Raw genomic sequence first — 18039 nt, 5'->3', positions numbered from 1 at the left:
TTATATTGTCTTCCACTGTATAGAGATCTATATAGCATAAGCTCATGAAAATCGCCCCCTCCCTCAATGTGGAGGAAGATACACACAGCTCTTTGCCCCCGCCCCATTATGAATTGCACAAATGGGGTTTTAGAAAACAAAATAAGTTTATTAACTACAAAGGATTAATTTGAAGTGATTATAATGGGTAGCAAACAGGACAAAAGCAGATTACTGAGCAAAATAAACAAACATGCAACCTAAGCTTAATTCACTAAAGAAACTGGTTACAAATAGTAATTTCTCACTCTAAATGTTCTTTTGGGTAGGTTGCAGAGTTTCTACAGCTTAGAGTTCCAGGTATTTCTCTTCACAGGCTAGACCTCTGTCTCGGACTGGTTCTAGTCCTTTCTCCCCAGATCAGTCTTTTGGTGTTTATAGCAGTTATCCTGGGTGGGGATTCAATGAAGAACCAGTGACCTTGATTAACTCACTCTCCAGCCTTAAATAGAATCTTTTGTTTCCCTGCTTGATCCCCGTCCCCCTTCTTCAGTGGAAAAGTACCAGCAGTGTCCAAGATGGTATTTCATACCAGGTGACATCATCACATGACCTTGCTGTATTAAAGCAACCATGAGACAAGGTTTATTTGAAACATCCACAGGAAGGAACTCCAGGAAGATGGAAGATTAGCATCTTCAAAGACCTTTATGGCCCATTCAGACTGATTACATACTGTCTGGTGGGCGTTCCCCAAGTACACACACAGTTGTAATTGTTACATAGTCAGGAACAGAAATGATACATGCATACAAATTGGATAATTACATTCAGTAAATTATAACCTTTCCAATGATAACTCACATGACCCATCTTGCATAAAACCTATCTTCGTTATGCCATATTCATATCATAACAATATTTCTAAGAAGAATATGGGGGCATAAGGTCACATCTATATTCTTCAGCATTATCGGAGATAGCCACCAGTCCCATCATAGAAATGTAGGGCTGCAAGGGACCTGGAGTGGTAATCTTGTCCTTCCCCCGCACTCTGAAGCAGCATCAAGTAAACTTTAGAGTGACCATCCCTGACAGATGTTTGTCCAACATGTTCTTCAAAACCTCCACTGACAGGGATTCCACAACTTCTTTCCTTGGAAGCCTATTCCAGTGCTTAACTATCCTTAAGAGTTAGACATTTTTTTCGATATCTAACCTAGATCTTCCTTGCTACAGATAAAGTCAAGTGTGGAGAACAATTGGGCTCTGTCCTCTTTATAATAGCCCTTAATATATGTGAAGACTTTTATCAGGTCGCCCTTTAGTTGTCTTTTCTCAGGAGTAAACGTATTGTTTTTTTAATCTTTCCTCATAGGGCAGGTTTTCTATGTCTTTGATCATTTTTGTTGCTCTCCTCTGGACTCTCTCCAGTTTATCCACATGCTTGATAAATTGTGGTACCCAAAACTGGACATACTACTCATGTTTACTTTAGACAGAAGAAACAAAAGTGCCAAGAAATAAGGTATAATTCAGTGGAATAACCTTTTTCTCACATAGTTGTCTTGAATATGCACAGACTTGCATAGCCAAACTGTAGAAACTACATGCAGTTTTCAAAGGCACTTACTAGGAAGGAATGAAGATTTTCTTCACTGAAGCACCTTGCAGGAAAGCTTCTGTAGGATTTGTAGTTTAAGGAGGATGAGAAGATGCTATATATTAATCTATGAATACTGATATGTAATAATGTCATGAATGCTGTAAGTAATCTGGTTAGTGAGGTAAAGTTACTGTATAAACATGGCAGGTGTATGAATGCATTGATCTAACTTAATAAGGGCACTGTGGGAAGAGACAGGAAAGCCACACACTAGATCTTGATAAACAGCCTCAAGCACAGACTTGCAAGAAAATGGGGCATGCTGTTAGCTTCAAGAAATCTGTATGCTGTTCCCAATAAATTGTTTTGGCTAAAACAAGGTGCCTGGAGATCAAAAGAACAATAAACAGCTAAAAGCCCTTCTCAGGGAGCTAAAGGGCAGTCAGTTATCAGAAACTGTCTAGGGAGACAGGTTGGCACAGAGAGAGACTGCAGAGGGAGTCAGAAGAAGTTGGGCCTTTCTAGAGCCAGGGAATGGTAAACTTTAGGGAACACCTAATATGTTTACAGTCTTATCTGACTGTTTTTAAGATCTGTTTCCTTTGAAATGCTTTTGTTCTAAATAAATACCTGGCTTAAAGGAGGCTGCTTGGTCACTGTATTAACCGCTGTCATTGCTCCCAGAGGGAACAGAATTGTGGGCACTGAGGATAAGTCAGGCCTGCTGAGGTCATCATGGTTAGTACCAGGGACTGCAACCCAGGGCCTAGTCTGAAAGTAGGAGAATCACACAATTCCACTTGGAGCCAGGTGGTGGCTGGAGGTCTGAGACCTAGGAGAGGGTGCACTTGATGTGACCAGGAGAGGTGAGAGGTGCATTCGCCTGCTAACAGTGACAAGAACAAGCAAATGTTTGTATGCTTTACAAGCACATCAGTTAACCACTGTCCAGATTCTTTTTGATCGATGCTTCTGGTTTTATATTTCTTTGCCATTTTGTCTAAGCAATATGTTCTGTTTAAATCCATGAGTGGGATTCAGCTAGCAGTGTGAATAATTTGTTGTGCATTTGTTCTTTCAGTTCGATTTGGAAGCAGTAAAATTGATAAAGAGCTAATCAATCGGATAGAGAGAGTTACTGGGAAAACACCTCACCACTTTCTGCGCAGAGGCATATTTTTTTCTCACAGGTGGGTGAGGTTTTCTTTTTGTTCCTCTGGTAATACTCAGAGACAAGTAAACACAGAAACATATGGATCAGGATCTATGCAGTTTCCATTAATCTCAGCGGGAGCATCCTGTGTCCAACAGAGACCCGTATTCTACTCTCATTTACACCAATAAATACCCAGAATAAAGTGCTTGAAATTAATGAAGTTATTCGTAGTTTACAGTATCACCACTGGGAGCAAAACCTGGCCCAAAAAAAGGTAGGGGAAGTTTGGGGGAAAAATGCATGGGGAACCGTTGCTGTTTTATCCTCTTACTCATTCAGCCTTGTATTATGAGAAAGGGCACTTTCTGTGTATGGACTTGTGATTGAATAAATGAATAACATGGAAGATATCAAGTGGAAATACAGTTAAGCGTATGAGTACTCTTTCGTCTCACTGATTTAACAAAGGACAGTTTCTTCTGAAATGTGAAGTCTAGGGAGAAATCCTAGAAGTTCTGAAGGGTCATACTTCCTCTTGAAGTTAGGTACTAAAAAGTTAAAAGCTTTCTAAAAAGTAAATTGCATTTTTATGTTAGCATGATTCATGGCCATGATAGGAGTTGATTTTTAAATTATCTACCTATACAAAAACTGTTTGCATCCATTTTAGTCATTAAGGAAAATGTGAGCCAGGTCAAAAATGTGCTTTTTTTTTTTTTTTTTTAAAATTAGACCATGTTAAGTAATCAAGGAGGTGCGGGGGTTTTGGTTCAAAAGCTTGCCAGTATCAAAGGGTCTGATTCAGCGGTTCCCCATGCACTGACTTCTCTTTGACTTCACTGAGCATTCCACATATGTAGCAACAACAGAACTGGGTTCAGGAGGAGTATTATAAACTATCTGGAGAAATAAATCTGCTTGGGCTCCAACATAACTTTCTTTCAAAGCTTTGTATGGTTGTCAGAAATGAGAGGGGTGGGGAAGGGGTTGGGTTTTTGTTGTGTTGTGGTGTTTTTGTTGGTAGGGGGAAAGAGTTATCATTCCAAGAGTGAACATTTTCAAGTGTTGAACATAGTTTAATTTCCAAACCTGGCCGTATGCTTAGGCCCCAGTTCTGTATTGGGATCTGCTGGCATAGACCTCCATGCTCATGCAGAGTCCCTGTTGACTTCAATGAGACTCAACACAGACACATGAGTCTACATCATTTGATCCCAATAGACATGTGGGGCCTTAATTTATTATCATACAGTCCATATACAGGACCTAAATTTTTCTATTAAATAATTCTGTTTTGCTTTTTTGTAAACTGAATCTTTTAAATGTGCTCAGCTAATAAACCTTCTCTTTTTAAAATAACTTTAGCTTCCACTTTTCTATTCAAAATTTTTGCTGTAGCTTGCCAGCTGTTCCTTTTTAGAGCTACTTTATTTACCTACATTGGTTGTCTTTGGTTAAATTCTATCAGTCATACCATGTTTCCTCTGTTTTATTTTCTAGAGATATGAACCAAATTCTCGATGCGTATGAAAATAAGAAGTCCTTTTACCTTTATACAGGTAGAGGCCCCTCCTCAGAGGCAATGCATGTTGGTCATCTTATCCCATTTATTTTCACAAAGTAAGTAGCTTCTGCCTCTAGGTTGCTAGTTTATTTTTATTATTTTCATCTGAAATATTGAACAGTATTTAAAGCTATAAAAACTGTACATCATACCCACTATCTATGTTATATCAGCTGCATATAAAATTAAATGCAAAAATCTTCTTAATGAAACTCTTGCAGTGGCCTGGTTAAAGCAGGTTATTGCTGTCCCTACACCACTGTTACCTCTCTCACATGGCGCACACACATTATTCTCCATTCTTCTTTTTCTTGTTAAATAGGTATCAAAGAGGCAAAAAGTACAATATGGTCCCTAACATAGCAACAGAAACCTTGAGCCCGATTCTCCACTGCCCTGGGTAACCATCTACATCTGTGGCACATGCATGTAAAACACTAATCCTGAGGCGAGTGACTGGAGAACTCCGATTTGGTAGAATTTTCCATCCATTTTAGATAACCATATGTACAAAGCAGTGGAGAATCAAGCCCCTTAACTTTTATACTGCCTGAATTCATTTAAATATTTTGGCTGTGCAACCCATTTGCTTTAAGTTGTTCTACAAAATAAAATATTTTTATTTCTATTAGATGGCTGCAAGAAGTATTTAATGTTCCCTTGGTTATACAGTTGACTGATGATGAGAAATTCCTGTGGAAAGAGCTGACCGTTCAGAAAGCTTATGAATATGCTATAGAAAATGCAAAGGACATCATAGCCTGTGGTTTTGACATCAATAAAACCTTTATCTTTTCTGATCTTGACTACTTGGGGTAAGGTTATAAAAGTCTGTAAAACCTCATGATCAAAAGTTTTCAGATAATCTCTGTGATCTTGCAACAGCTAGCAATATAAACAAGTTGACTGATGTCTCTAGGTCTGAAACTTTCCAGGCAATTTTTGCACTACTTCACACAGTACCGTATTGTCCATGTTTATATATCTTTGCAATGTATGAACATGTGGGTGGGTGGGTGTGTATTTATAACAATATAAAATATACATAATATTTTATATATGAGTATGTAATAAAGAGAATATTATAAAAATAACTGAGTACATAGGTCTCCTGGTAACGTCAAGACTGAAGCTTCATTTCTTTAGGATGCTATCAAAACCTCAGATGTCTTTATAGTCTCATGTCCTAGATTTTTTTGGGCTGTATTCTTTTTCTGTTAGGGATAAACAAGTTACTTTCATGTTGATCTATGACTATAATAGAACTTAAATGAGTAATTTTACAGCAGTGCAGCTGCATTGGCATGCCTGTGTCGCTATAAGCTCGCTAGTGTAGACATGGCCTAACTCTGCCTCCCTGTGCTTGTGCAAAATATGGGCGCTCTTCCTAGAATTATTTGTAAATACAGCACAAACTTATACACAATGAAGTGTGCAATTTTCAAGTGAAACCTGAGGTTTTATGTCTTAATGAGACCTGAAAATCAAGCCAACTTTGAATAAAATTATTTCAGATATATAGATCTTCTTCCACAAGAGAAGAAGAATCTACGCTTGGATGCTTAGGGAAGAAGTGTCAGTTAGGTGTTCAGGTACCATGGTGATGATGACTAACATTTAAAAACTATGATAGTCCAGGGAGGGCTTGGTGACTTTGAGGACCGTGTTGGAGGTTTTCACTAGCCTTACCTCCTACTGCTTCCCTGGAGGAAAAAGAGTTTCTTTTTTGTTGGTTTGGTTTTTTTTTCTTGTAGCAAAAAGAACTTCCAAGCCTGTCCTCCTGCAGAAGGGTCTCTCTGGGTATCTTGCTGCAGTGCTTCATGGGAGTTGTAGTTCAGGTGCCTCAAGCTCCTTTTCCCTATTGGCCAGCGTGACTTGGGGTCTCTCCCATGATACACCACAGTCTTCCTCTTGGAGAGGGAGGAGATGCATCATGGAAGTCCCTGGCCAAGGTGCATCATAGGAGCTTTAGTCTGCCAGGAATCCCAGCCCATGGAGGAGAACAGGTACAGGATGTGACTGAACCTCAATTCCCATGAGGCCCCTCACTAGTATTTCCAAATCAAAATATTTTGATTTTTCAGACATTTGGATTTTGGTTTTGGTTTTTACAAAAAATTGAAATTTTCTACAGAAACCAAACACTTTGTTTTGTTAAAAACCCAATTTTCTATTGAAAACCAGTTTTGGCAGAACAGTTTTGACCAGCCCTACTGACCAAGTGTAAAAAAATATAAACTTCCAAAATTATTTAATCTTGGTTTTTAAAAAATTGTGTTCTAAATTTATTAATAAATACCAGGAAGCAGTGCTTTTAAGGTGGTATGACAATATACCCACGTTGTATAGATGTTATTACAGAAATGTAGTCTCCCCTCTTTAACACTAAATTCTCTCCCTTTTGACTCCCTCCCCCCTTTTTTACAGGAGAAGTTCAGGATTCTACAAGAATGTTGTAAAGATTCAGAAGCATGTTACATTTAACCAAGTGAAGGGAATCTTTGGCTTTACAGACAGTGATTGCATTGGTAAGAGCATGAATATGAGTTACTGGAAAGGACTGCTGTTTGCACTTTGTGTGATACCAAAGGCACCTTGACTGTGTAAACAGACTAGCACCTGCTGCTCATTGGAAAAACTGACAGGAGAAGCACAAATATTAATATTTTGAAACTGCTCACGTAGGACATAGTCCTGGAGTCTTTACACAGGCAGAACACCGTTAGCTACCACTGTAAGTTTTCCCAGTGTAAGAGCTGTTGTTTATGGCCATGATGGCAATGAATTATGAAATACAGGAGTTGTTGACGTGCATGCAATGTCCACAGTGTAAAGAGTAATTCTTTGTGTAATTTACTGCTACAACTAATACCTAATAATAACACTTCTATTGCACTTTCTACCTTAAATGCATTTTCCAAGTCTTACTTTTTTGGGTTTATTTGTTTTTTTAGGATAAATTATAGGTATACTATCTATATTTTTCAGATGGGAAAATAGAGTCCTAAAGGCCTAATTTTCAGAGGTGCTGAGCAGCCACAGCGTCTGTTGACACAGTTGTAGATGCTTAACTCCCCTCACAATAAGCTTCAAAATGGCTTGGGGCTCAAATATGAGATTAGAACTCAGGAGTTCCTGGCTCCCAGCCCTGTTCTTGAACTACTAGGTCAGGTCTCTCTTATAGCTTCTCAGAATATGTTGTTACATTCTGGGATATGATTCCCACATACTGGCTGGGCTCTGGATAGAAAAAAAAACATGTTTGTTATAAACAGCCACTGTTGTTTATGCTCTGTGGGGACACTGAGCACTCTTAACCAGTTTGGGAAAATCCGCCATAGCCCTTCTTCAATTTGGAGAGGGAGTTGGGCCATGAATCTCTGTCATGGGGGACGGGCAAGGAGGTCATACACCCCATCTCCTGTGCCCCTTCTGTAGAGGGCAAAAGGAAGAGTCTGAAGCATGAGATTTGATGATAGTTACTGTCTTAATGTAGAATGAGCATATTGATGGCAGTACAGAGCTTTCTGTTCTCCCCATGGCCTGTGAAAGAAGGGAATGAACAGGGGGATTCACAGATTCCAAGGCCAGAAGGGGCCAGGCTAACGCCCCACCCTCACACAGGCTGCAGAATTGCTCACAGAAGGTGGATTAAAACATATCTTTTAGAAAGACCGCTATTCTCATCTTGCTGAACTGAATAATGCACTTTTCTATGTGGTGATACACTAAATACATCTCTGTAATACAATTCTTAATTATCTTACTGTAGTGTTAAAGACGCATGTGTTGGATGTAATTGAACTGGCAAGGGGTAAATAAAAATGTTCTAAAATGTGTTCTTTCCTAGGAAAGATCAGTTTTCCTGCTATCCAAGCTGCTCCATCCTTTAGCTCATCATTTCCACAAATCTTCAAGGACAAGAAAGACATTCAGTGTCTTATCCCATGTGCCATTGATCAGGTTAGAAATTATTTTATTTTATTTTATTTTATTTTGGGATTTTTAAATTGCACCCATCAGACTTTCATGAGGTGACCAAAAAAATAGAAAACATCCTTCTCACAGGCCATCTCCTCAGGCAGAAGTCCTCTGAGGATACTGATAGGTCTTAAACTGTGTCCTGATAGGAATAATACAGGCTGTATCAGCCCAGTAGGCACTTTACTAATTTCATACTGATTCCCATTAAATCTTGACCCTGTCATGGTATCAGACTAGTTCCCAGTGTACATGAATGTATAATGGCTGCATGAAACATGTGGCTCTTACAGATCTCAAAGCACTACAAAGTCAGTATCATTAATCCCTGTTTTACAGATAGGAAAACTGAGTTACAGGAAAGGGAAGTGACTTCCCCAAGATCACCTAGCATGTCAGTGGCAGAGCCTGGAATAGAACTCATGTCTCCTGAGTTCTAGTCTGGTGGTCTTTCCACTAGATCACACTGCCACACTGTATATTACTCATGGGTGAGAATTCCGCAGCACTGCACATGTGCAGTATTAATGTCCCCCTCCAGAAAAATGTCTTCTGATGGGGAAGCAAAGGGAAACTGCAAGAATGGTCATGCCCCTCTCCCCAGCAGGCATGTCAGTTCGGGTGCCCGGAGCACCCAGTGGAAATGTAAATAACCCCTGGGACTGGGCTGGTATGCATGCATGGGGAGACGTGCGGTCACGTCAGTCACGTGCGGAAGGCGGGGAGAGCATGTATGCAGGCGAGCAAGAGAGGCTCTGTCCCTCTTGCTTGCTATTATAGCATGCCCGACATGGGTGGCAAGGCTTCGGGGTGTTTCTGAGGAGGTAGGCATGGGACAGGCTCAGTCCCCCTCAGGCAGTGCAGAATGTAACAGACTGTCTGCTTAGTGAATTGTTCCCAGTGTTCTTAACGAATTCCCCCAGGAGTATAAAACAGGTGTAAAAGTTTTAGGCTCCTTTACATTGCCAGAGTGGTGTAAAGGACAGTATGGCCTTATAAATGCCTATAGTCTAAATTTAGAACTGGTCTAAATTTTTGGACTGAAAAATGTTCCAATCAAAATATGCTCTATGAATTGTTTACTCCTGACCTTTCTGGAGATGGTCAGTAGCCTATATAAATTGTGAGTTTGATACGCCAGCACTCAGGGGCAGGGGTTCCGGGGGCAGTCAGGGGACAGGGAGAAGGGGTGGTTGGATGTGGCGGGGGGGCTGTCAGGAAGGAGAGGGGGAGTTGGATGGGGCGGTGGGAGACAGTTAGGGGTGGGGGTCCGGGGGCGGTGAGGGGAGAGAGTGCGGGGGGTGGATGGGGCAGAGGTCCCCAGGGGGCCGTCAGGGAACAGGGGGTTGGATGGGGCAGGAGTCCTGCGGGGGCTATCAGGGGCTGAGAAGTAGGGGGGCGTCAAATAGGGTGCGGGAGCCTGGCCATGCCTGGCTGTTTGGGGAGGCACAACCTCCGTTAACCAGCCCTACATACAACTTCATTAACCCGATGCGGCCAGCAGGCCAAAAAGTTTGCCTGCCCCTGCCTTAAAGCAACCCAGCTTGGAACTCCCACCCAGACAGCCAAGCCAGATATGAGAAGGATTACTGAAAATCTTGTGCATCATATACAAAGTTCTACTAATCCCAAAGGATCAGGCACATTACCCACCAGGTTAATGAATATTTCCGATCTTACCCAAATACACGCTTACAGCCAATTTTATCAACTAAACTAAGATTTATTAAGAAAGAAAAGAGAGTGAGTATTGGTTAAAAGAGCATTATATATACAGGTGTGAATAGACTTCTTAGAACAGTTTCTAGTGGAGATTATGAGCTTTAGAGTTGCAATGAGTCCTTTCCAGAATCAGTTCATCAGGTTATAGTCCAATGTCCAATATCAGGGTGATCTAGAATGGAACTGGGGACTTCAGTCTTGCAACTCAAACTTCCCCTTATAAAGCTGAAGCAGATCTGAGATGAAAGGATCAGGGCCCAAGAGTTTTTATAGATCCCTTGACAGCAGGTGTTCGTTGGGTGAAGAATGGTGTCTTTGAAGTAACCTGCTATTTCCTAAGCACCACCTGTAATTAGCTACATAGACTAACATAAGGTAATTACTCATCATCAGCCATTTACAGGTAATTTACTACAAACTTCAAATAGAAATAAGGACGATAATATTACTACATTCACAGCTTATTTAAATGTGAACTTCTACTTTTGCTCTCCGAATCAACAGAATACAGCGAAAGACAGGAACCGTTTGGTTACATTATCAACCTCTAACAATATATATGTAAAGATACACAAAACACAAACATTATTTACTAATATGTCTTTAAAGGTTGAATCTAGGTCAATTAGCCTGCTAGTTATGCACGGCTTTCTGGCCCTGTGTCACACATCAACATTGTAAAACCACTGCTGTTGGCTCCCTTGTTGAAAGTCTTGTTAGAGATCAAGAAACTAACAGGCATGAAGGCAGCACTACCTACTCTATCCTGGAGGAGGTTTCTCTAATTTACAAGCTGTGTATGTTTTCAGGGTACTTTTGATAAGAAGTTTACAGTGCTCTTGCCCAGAACTTAGTGTCCTGTTGATAAATAGCAGACTTCCATCTCCTGAGCAGTCAAACTTCATTTTCATAAGTGCCAAGTTCACACAGTTTCTTCTTAAATAAACTTCATGGTTTGTTATGAAAGGATGGGCTCTAAAAAGAAACCAGAGATATAAGAAGGGATTTTTCAAGGGAAATTGGAAATAGGTTATGAGACGTTTTGTCATTAGTTGGAATCTGAACCAGATGAGTTGTAATCAAACGGTTCTGAACTATGTATATTCACTTTTATTCAAGGCTTTTATTGGTGGTTGTTCTAGGATCCTTATTTTAGAATGACAAGGGATGTAGCACCAAGGATTGGATATCTTAAACCAGCCTTATTGCATTCGATCTTCTTCCCAGCGCTGCAAGGAGCACAGACAAAAATGAGTGCTAGTGACCCCAACTCCTCCATCTTCCTCACTGACACACCCAAGCAGATCAAGACAAAGGTAAGAACCGAGTGTTACAATAAGCCCTCTTTTTTGTTTTGTTTTGTTGACCATTTTTTTAAACATATCCACAAACTTTTTCCTTTTATAATTTATTCTAATGTACCTTCAGAGTTGGACTGAGTAAGACACACATAACTAACCTAGTCTGATCCTGTGATGTAAATCAAACGAAGAGCTCTTGTTCTTTGTTGACTACTCCATGGCACCAAATACCACCGTGTTACACAGTGACAGTTGCTAGGCAGGCCAAGCTTTCACTGCGGCTCAGTGGATCTGCTACTGCCATGTACTTCTCCAGCTAATTAGTCTGTGAACAGAAATATTACATTAACCTTCTCTTTGGTTTTAAAAAGAGTATCTATCTCCTCTTCAGTGCATCCCCATAACTCCTCTTAATCCTAAAGAAAGTCATGCATTCATAATGACAAGAGACTAAGTTAGACTAGGTTTGTTGCATGTGACATGTGCACTATGGAATTTGCATAAAGAATGAATCATCTTTAGAATATTCTGAAAACATTACGAAGTTAGACAAGAGGAAACCTGACTTCTAGGCATACGATACCCAACCCCTAAATCAAGGGTATCTACATGTAGGTAAACCTCCTTGTATTTAGAAAGTATGCAGCAAAGGAGCGTTCAGCCCATGTATTGATTGGTGGGGATCACTGTCAGTCGAAGCAGAGGAAAGATTTGTTGTGTCTTATAGCTGGTTAGGCAGCATTCCTAACATGTCTGACAAACTGTCACGGAATGTAGCAGCTAGGATCTCTGGTATGGTTTTTTTTCTGTGAACAATTAGTGTCCTGCATGTGAACTGCTGGGTGTGTCTTGAGGAAGCAGTATTTGTTTAAGAATTATAATTACGACTTCAGCATTGCGTCCTCTTGCATTTGTGTGGGAAGAATTCCACAATTATGCAGAGTTTTGGTTTAAGTAGGTAGATTAACTCTTCTGTTTTATTGGGAGAGGAAAAAAACTCTAATCCCTTGCTTTAAAATAGTGATATGCATTTAAATACAATATTGGTAGTTTACCTCCTGTCTCTTGGAAAGTATCAAATATACTCTAGGGGCAATCCAAGGTATTGTAAGCCAATAAATCCTATTTCTGCACGCAGTAAACTGGTTGAAACAATAATTAAAGATAGAATTATAAACACCAGATCACAATATGATAGGCATTTCTTCTACAAAGGAAAATTATGGATTGGAATAGAATTTTTTAAACATGTCAGTAAAGTTTTGTATAAAGAAAAACTAATTAATATTGATGTAAACTTTCAAAGGCCTTTGAAAAAGCCTATTCCAAGAGGCAATTAAGAAGTCATGGAGAGAAAGGTGAAGTACTGTCTGTTGATCAAAAAGTGGCTAGGAGACAAAACAGAGTAGGAATAAATGGCAAATTTCCATCATGGCAAAAGATTAACAGCAGGGTGCCACAAGATTCTTTACTAGAACTGATTTTTAATAATTTTATTAATAATTTTATTAATTATATGGAAAAGGGTATGAGCAGTGAGGTGGTAAAACTTGCAGATGGCACAGGCTAATTAGGTTAGTCAAGATTGGAAGACTGAGGAGCTTGAGAGGGACCTAACCAAGCTGGGTGAATGGGCAACACTATGGTACATTAAATTAATTGCTGATACATGTATAGCATAATAATCTCAACTACTTATACATCGAACTGGATTTTAAATTAACTTCATCAGCTCAGGAAAAAGACCTTCATCATTGTGGACAGCTCAATGAAACCCTCTGCTCAATGTGCAGAAGCAGTCAAAAAAAAAAACACAATGTTTGTATGCTTAAGAAACGAGGGCAAGAATTATACAGAATATATCAGTATATGAAACAATGGTATGCCCTCAGCTGGAATTTTGCTTTCAGTTCTAGTCATCCCTTCTCAGCAAGTATGTTGCACAATTAGATGAGATTCAGAGATTAAAAACATGAACAATTCAGAGTATGAGAAAATTCTTATTTGAAGAGTCAAAAGACTGGAATAGTTTGCCTTACTGTGCAGGTGCAGAGGAGTGGAGACGTGATAGAAGTATATAAAATAATGAGTGTTCTAGAAAAGGCAGATTGTGAGCGGCTGTTCAGCCTGTCTCCTAACACAAGAACAAGGGGACATTCCATGAAATTGGAAGGTGACAAATTCAAAATTGATTTTAAAAAAAATGTTTTAAGTTTTCAGACAGTGAATAATTAACCCATGAAACTCATTGCCCCAAGATACCATTTAAGATCCAGATTTTAGCAAGATTCAAATGTAGACATTCTACATTCAAATGTAGACATTTTTATGACTAAGAATACCCAGTTAGAGCAAATACAGTAAATCCCAAACAGGATTTCATCTGTAAACAGAAGAAAATGAAAAAGGGCAAATAGCAAAAATGAAGGTGCTGGACACTGTCTCTTTCTAGCCTTGGCCATTGTTGTCTTCAGCTCCTCTCTTCTCCTTCTCTCGTCGCTCTTGGTAATTGCTAAATCCTACCAGTTTTATTCTCTCTCTGACCTCTCTAAAATCTGTCCGCTCCACTCCATTCTCCTTCAAAGTTAATTTCTCAGTGAGGTGAATATAGGATATACCTAACAATGTTGCTGTTGTTTGTATGAAGATAGTTTTGTGCAATAATAATAATACATAGCCTTCCTTACAAGTGGTGACAACTGCAGCAGAAAGGACTAGGTTTTCTTAATGAAAATCTGGGCAAATTCTTGATGTGACTTAATTAGACCTAAGGGACCTGTTTATGGGTTGATTGTGTGCGTCATCATCTTGTCCTGCTGCTCACAGCTTATCACTCCCCTTGTCATGTCCCACCATTACCTTCTGCATAAGGCTCTGCACAAATCTCCTCCTGCTTGCACCTCAGCTAGTCTTTAAGGCCGATTTTTTTTTGTAATATTTGTATGTAATATTGATATAAGTGCTTATGGCCCTTCCATATCAACTGTTTATAGTGTAATTCCCATTTGACAGATGTTATACCATCAAATAATTATGTTGTTCTAGATCAACAAGCATGCCTTCTCTGGAGGTAAAGATACTATTGAAGAACACCGGAAGTATGGGGGTAACTGTGAGGTTGATGTCTCTTACATGTATCTTACCTTCTTCCTTGAAGATGATGACAAACTTGAAAAAATGAAGCAGGTAAGGAGCCAACTTAAAGATCATTACTATTTATCTTTTCATGGGGAGGGACCCAGCTACAATCAAGGCCTCCTGTTTGAACCTCCTATGGAATATATCCATGATATAATGCTGTATCCTCCCTTTATAAGGGTTTCTCTATTCTAGTTCAACTCTGCAAATGATCAAGATTTGTGTGTGATGGTTGTGGCTTTCTCTCCTCACATGTACCACTTTCTTTTTCTTTTTTAAAAAGTGGGGAAAGACAACCCCCTATATTTTCATGAGGTCTTGTGTAGGAGGATCTCTTCCCTCCCTCTACCCCTTTTTAAATTATGCTACTTTGTTTGGCTTTTCTTTATATGTGTTCATTAAGTTTTAAGTATATTGTGCATATTAACCCTACTTGTGTAGTGTGCAATGTCTCTAAACCCTTTTTAGCTCTTAAAGCTAGTGAAAAGTTTATTTCATATGCTGATAGTCGTTATGGACTAACTCAACTTTTGACATGTTTATATTTATATACAATGAAGTCCACACAAAAGATCTCACTAATATAAGTAATTTCCCTCTAAAACCTATCTAGCAAGAACTCCTCATCCTGGGATTGGTGGCAGGGTAAGGGTCGTAAGGGTCATTGATGGGTCTAAGCAGGACATGTGTTCTTTGGAAAGCAGTACTTTCACTCACTACTGAAAGCAACTGGACCAAGACTAGTTTGTTGACTTTCACCACTCAGAATAGCTGTTAGAAAGATCAGGAGCTGCCAGTTCCTCTTTATCTCTCCCCACCCAACTTTCCCTGAACAGGGAAGGAAGCAGAGTTGAGGAAGTTGTTGATCCTCTTGGAATACTGCAGCCAAGTCCTTGTGTGTTCCAGGAGCACAGTGGGACACGCTGGCTGAGTGGTTTCCTGAAAATCTCCTAGCACTGCATCAGCAACAGCACAGCTCTCCCAGGGCCAGTGCACACGTAGACCTTCTGCTAGGATTTTTGCCACCACGCTGTCTTAGAGCCAGGTTAGAAAACACGGTGGCAAAAATACTTCAGCCAGCCTAGCACAAATGGAACTGGGCCAGTTGTAGTGAGATAGTCGGAGGCTTTCAAAAAATGGTCATTGTGGAGATCTCCCCTCAAGCGGCGACCTGTCCCGGCTGCTCCTAGATGGAGGCACGGCAGGCAGCCCGTGCACTTCCCCCGACCCTGCCCTGAGCACTAGCTCCGCAGCTCCCATTGGCTGGGAACTGTGACCAATTGGAGCTGTGGGGGCAGCGCCTGGGGGCAGAGGCAGCACGCAGAGCCGCCTGCCACACCTCTGCCTAGGAGCAGCCGGGACAGGTCGCTGCTTGCGTGGAGCCACCCGAGATGAGCGCCCCCCAGGATCTGGCACCCTGCACCCCCTCCCGTGCTCCTACCTGCTGCACCGAGCCCTCTCCTGCACCCAAACTCCCTCCCAGAGCCCGTGCCCCAGCCCCTCACTGCCTCCTGCACCCAAACTCCCTCCCTTTTAGTTAACGGGCATTTTTCACTTACTGGCACCCCCGCCTCTCCCCTCCTCCCCCCACAATTTCCCCAACTTGCCAGATAAAACAGCTTTTACTGTAACTGGATTTTCAAGTTAAAACTCTGCTCACTTAGTTTAGTCACATAAGCATGTTCAATAAAAAAAACTTGCTGTACTGTGTTGATAAACCCTTTAAAAATCAGTGAGTGATGTTGCAGATTACTCTACCAGTGTGATATCAGGTGGTCTTCTGGCATATATAATTTTAATATACGTGCAAATCTTTATTTGCCAGGAGCTGTACTCTTAAAGAGATTCTGCTCAACATTGAGGCTCTTTTCCATATTACTGGATTAGTTTTTAACAACTGACACTTTCTTGGCAGGCTTACGCAAGCGGAGCACTGCTCACAGGAGAGCTAAAGAAGGTGCTTATTGAAACACTGCAGCCCTTGATAGCAGCTCATCAGCAGAGACGCAAACAGATCACAGATGAAATGGTGAAACAATTTATGACTCCACGGAAACTGGCATTCGATTTTTAATAATGTAGATGTAATTTATCAATAGATAGGAAATAGACTGAATTGTTTTCTGTTGTATGTCATCACTCCTTAATTATGCAAAGGCTGCAATCAGTGCTTTATGAATGTTGCTTTTAACAAGTTATTTTCAGTGTACAATTAGTGACTATTTGGAAGAATTGTTAAGATATTATTCAGATCTGTATTTAAAAAACCAAAACTTGTTAGGCGAGGTATCAATTTCATTGTAACAGAAATGTCAGAGCTGCCAGATTCTATGGCGAACCATGTTAACAGAGGACCCTATTACTGTATTTAAGTTGAAAATACTAAAATATAATAAAATTTCTATTGTAATGCCAAAGTCTAACTTATAAATTGTTCTAGATATGCTAGTAAGAGTCCATATCTCAAAAAGAAATGAAATTCTTAGTAGATCCAACTTTTTTTTTATCTGTGGTGCTCAGCTTAATGGACTGGGTTATAATGGTGGCTGCTCAGGGACATATTGCACATACATAGTAGGTGAGTTTTAGAGGGTAAATTGTACAGGAATATGTTCCAGATGTTAAATGGATAAGGAGAATACACATCTCTGTTGCTAAAGCAGAGAACTGGGAGTCACGCTGACTCTGCCACAGCCTTTTGGCAAGTCATAGAACCTCCTCTCCCTTCATTTCCACATCTGTAACAATGGAGTGGTAATACTTACCTCCCCAAGGTAAGTGTTCACTAATGTTTGTAAAGTTGGGCCAAGTTCACTAATGTTTGTAAAGTTTTTATCCTCAAATGGAAGACACTATAGAAGTGCAAATTACTTTTCCGTTACCGGAATCTAAAATGCCTCAGATTATGCTAAGAAACCTCGTATGCTAAGGTATTTCTTTTTAAATTGTGCATTTGTTACAAAATCTACTTCCTTGAAATACCCCATAAACTATTTCCATCTCCAATTTCTTTAAGCAACAGACCATTACAATCTGTAGTGCAACACATGCAGTAGCCATACAAACAAGCAACTGACATTTTTGATAGTGCTGAAAACGTTATTCGTTAGACTGGATCTAAAGTATAACAATGTATGTGTATTTATAACTCATACCTGTCTGGATGATAGAATTGGAAATACAGTTGAGCAGCTGAAGAAGTGTGTTTTACCCCTGAAAGCTTATGTCCCAATAAATCTGTTAGTCTTTAAGGTGCCACTAGACTCCCTGTTGTTTTTGTGGATACAGACTATCATGGCTACCCCTCTGATACTTGATAGAAAATAGTGTTATGTTGTAATATTTGACATTCATTTAAAGTGAAATGAAAGTAGCTAGGACTGTTTGTAAGATTCCATCCATTAGAGGTTGATTCAATAAACTGTGTATGTGGTAAGAAAGGTGATAGGCAGTTTGAACCCCTGAAAAATCAATTTGCCAGGCCTTCTATACGATAGAACCAGGGTACATGCAAACCAAAGTCTGTGGTGTTTGTACAGTGAACAGTGCCCTAGTAGTCCTTTCCCTATGTAAAGGTACACTCCCAACCTTT

The 18039-nt window shown here is 40.1% G+C and overlaps 1 protein-coding gene across 2 annotated transcripts in view; it reads left to right on the top strand.

Annotated features, from left to right (window-relative positions):
- Nucleotides 1–17702, top strand: part of WARS1 (tryptophanyl-tRNA synthetase 1) — a 30187-nt gene extending 12485 nt beyond the window's left edge. For both annotated transcript variants that reach the window (XM_077819364.1, XM_077819365.1), the window contains 8 exons: nucleotides 2667–2775; nucleotides 4242–4361; nucleotides 4938–5120; nucleotides 6733–6833; nucleotides 8156–8268; nucleotides 11151–11324; nucleotides 14355–14495; nucleotides 16363–17702. In XM_077819364.1, the coding sequence (XP_077675490.1) occupies nucleotides 2667–2775; nucleotides 4242–4361; nucleotides 4938–5120; nucleotides 6733–6833; nucleotides 8156–8268; nucleotides 11151–11324; nucleotides 14355–14495; nucleotides 16363–16521 (1100 nt within the window). In that variant the 3' untranslated portion in view covers nucleotides 16522–17702. The remainder of the gene's footprint in view (nucleotides 1–2666; nucleotides 2776–4241; nucleotides 4362–4937; nucleotides 5121–6732; nucleotides 6834–8155; nucleotides 8269–11150; nucleotides 11325–14354; nucleotides 14496–16362) is intronic.
- The last annotated feature ends 337 nt before the right edge of the window (nucleotides 17703–18039 follow it).

The sequence above is a fragment of the Eretmochelys imbricata genome, chromosome 6 (genome assembly GCF_965152235.1).
Source record: "Eretmochelys imbricata isolate rEreImb1 chromosome 6, rEreImb1.hap1, whole genome shotgun sequence".
NCBI lineage: Eukaryota > Metazoa > Chordata > Testudines > Cheloniidae > Eretmochelys > Eretmochelys imbricata.
The sequence above is the reverse complement of the archived record's forward strand: the minus strand, read 5'-3'. Positions and strand labels throughout refer to the sequence as shown.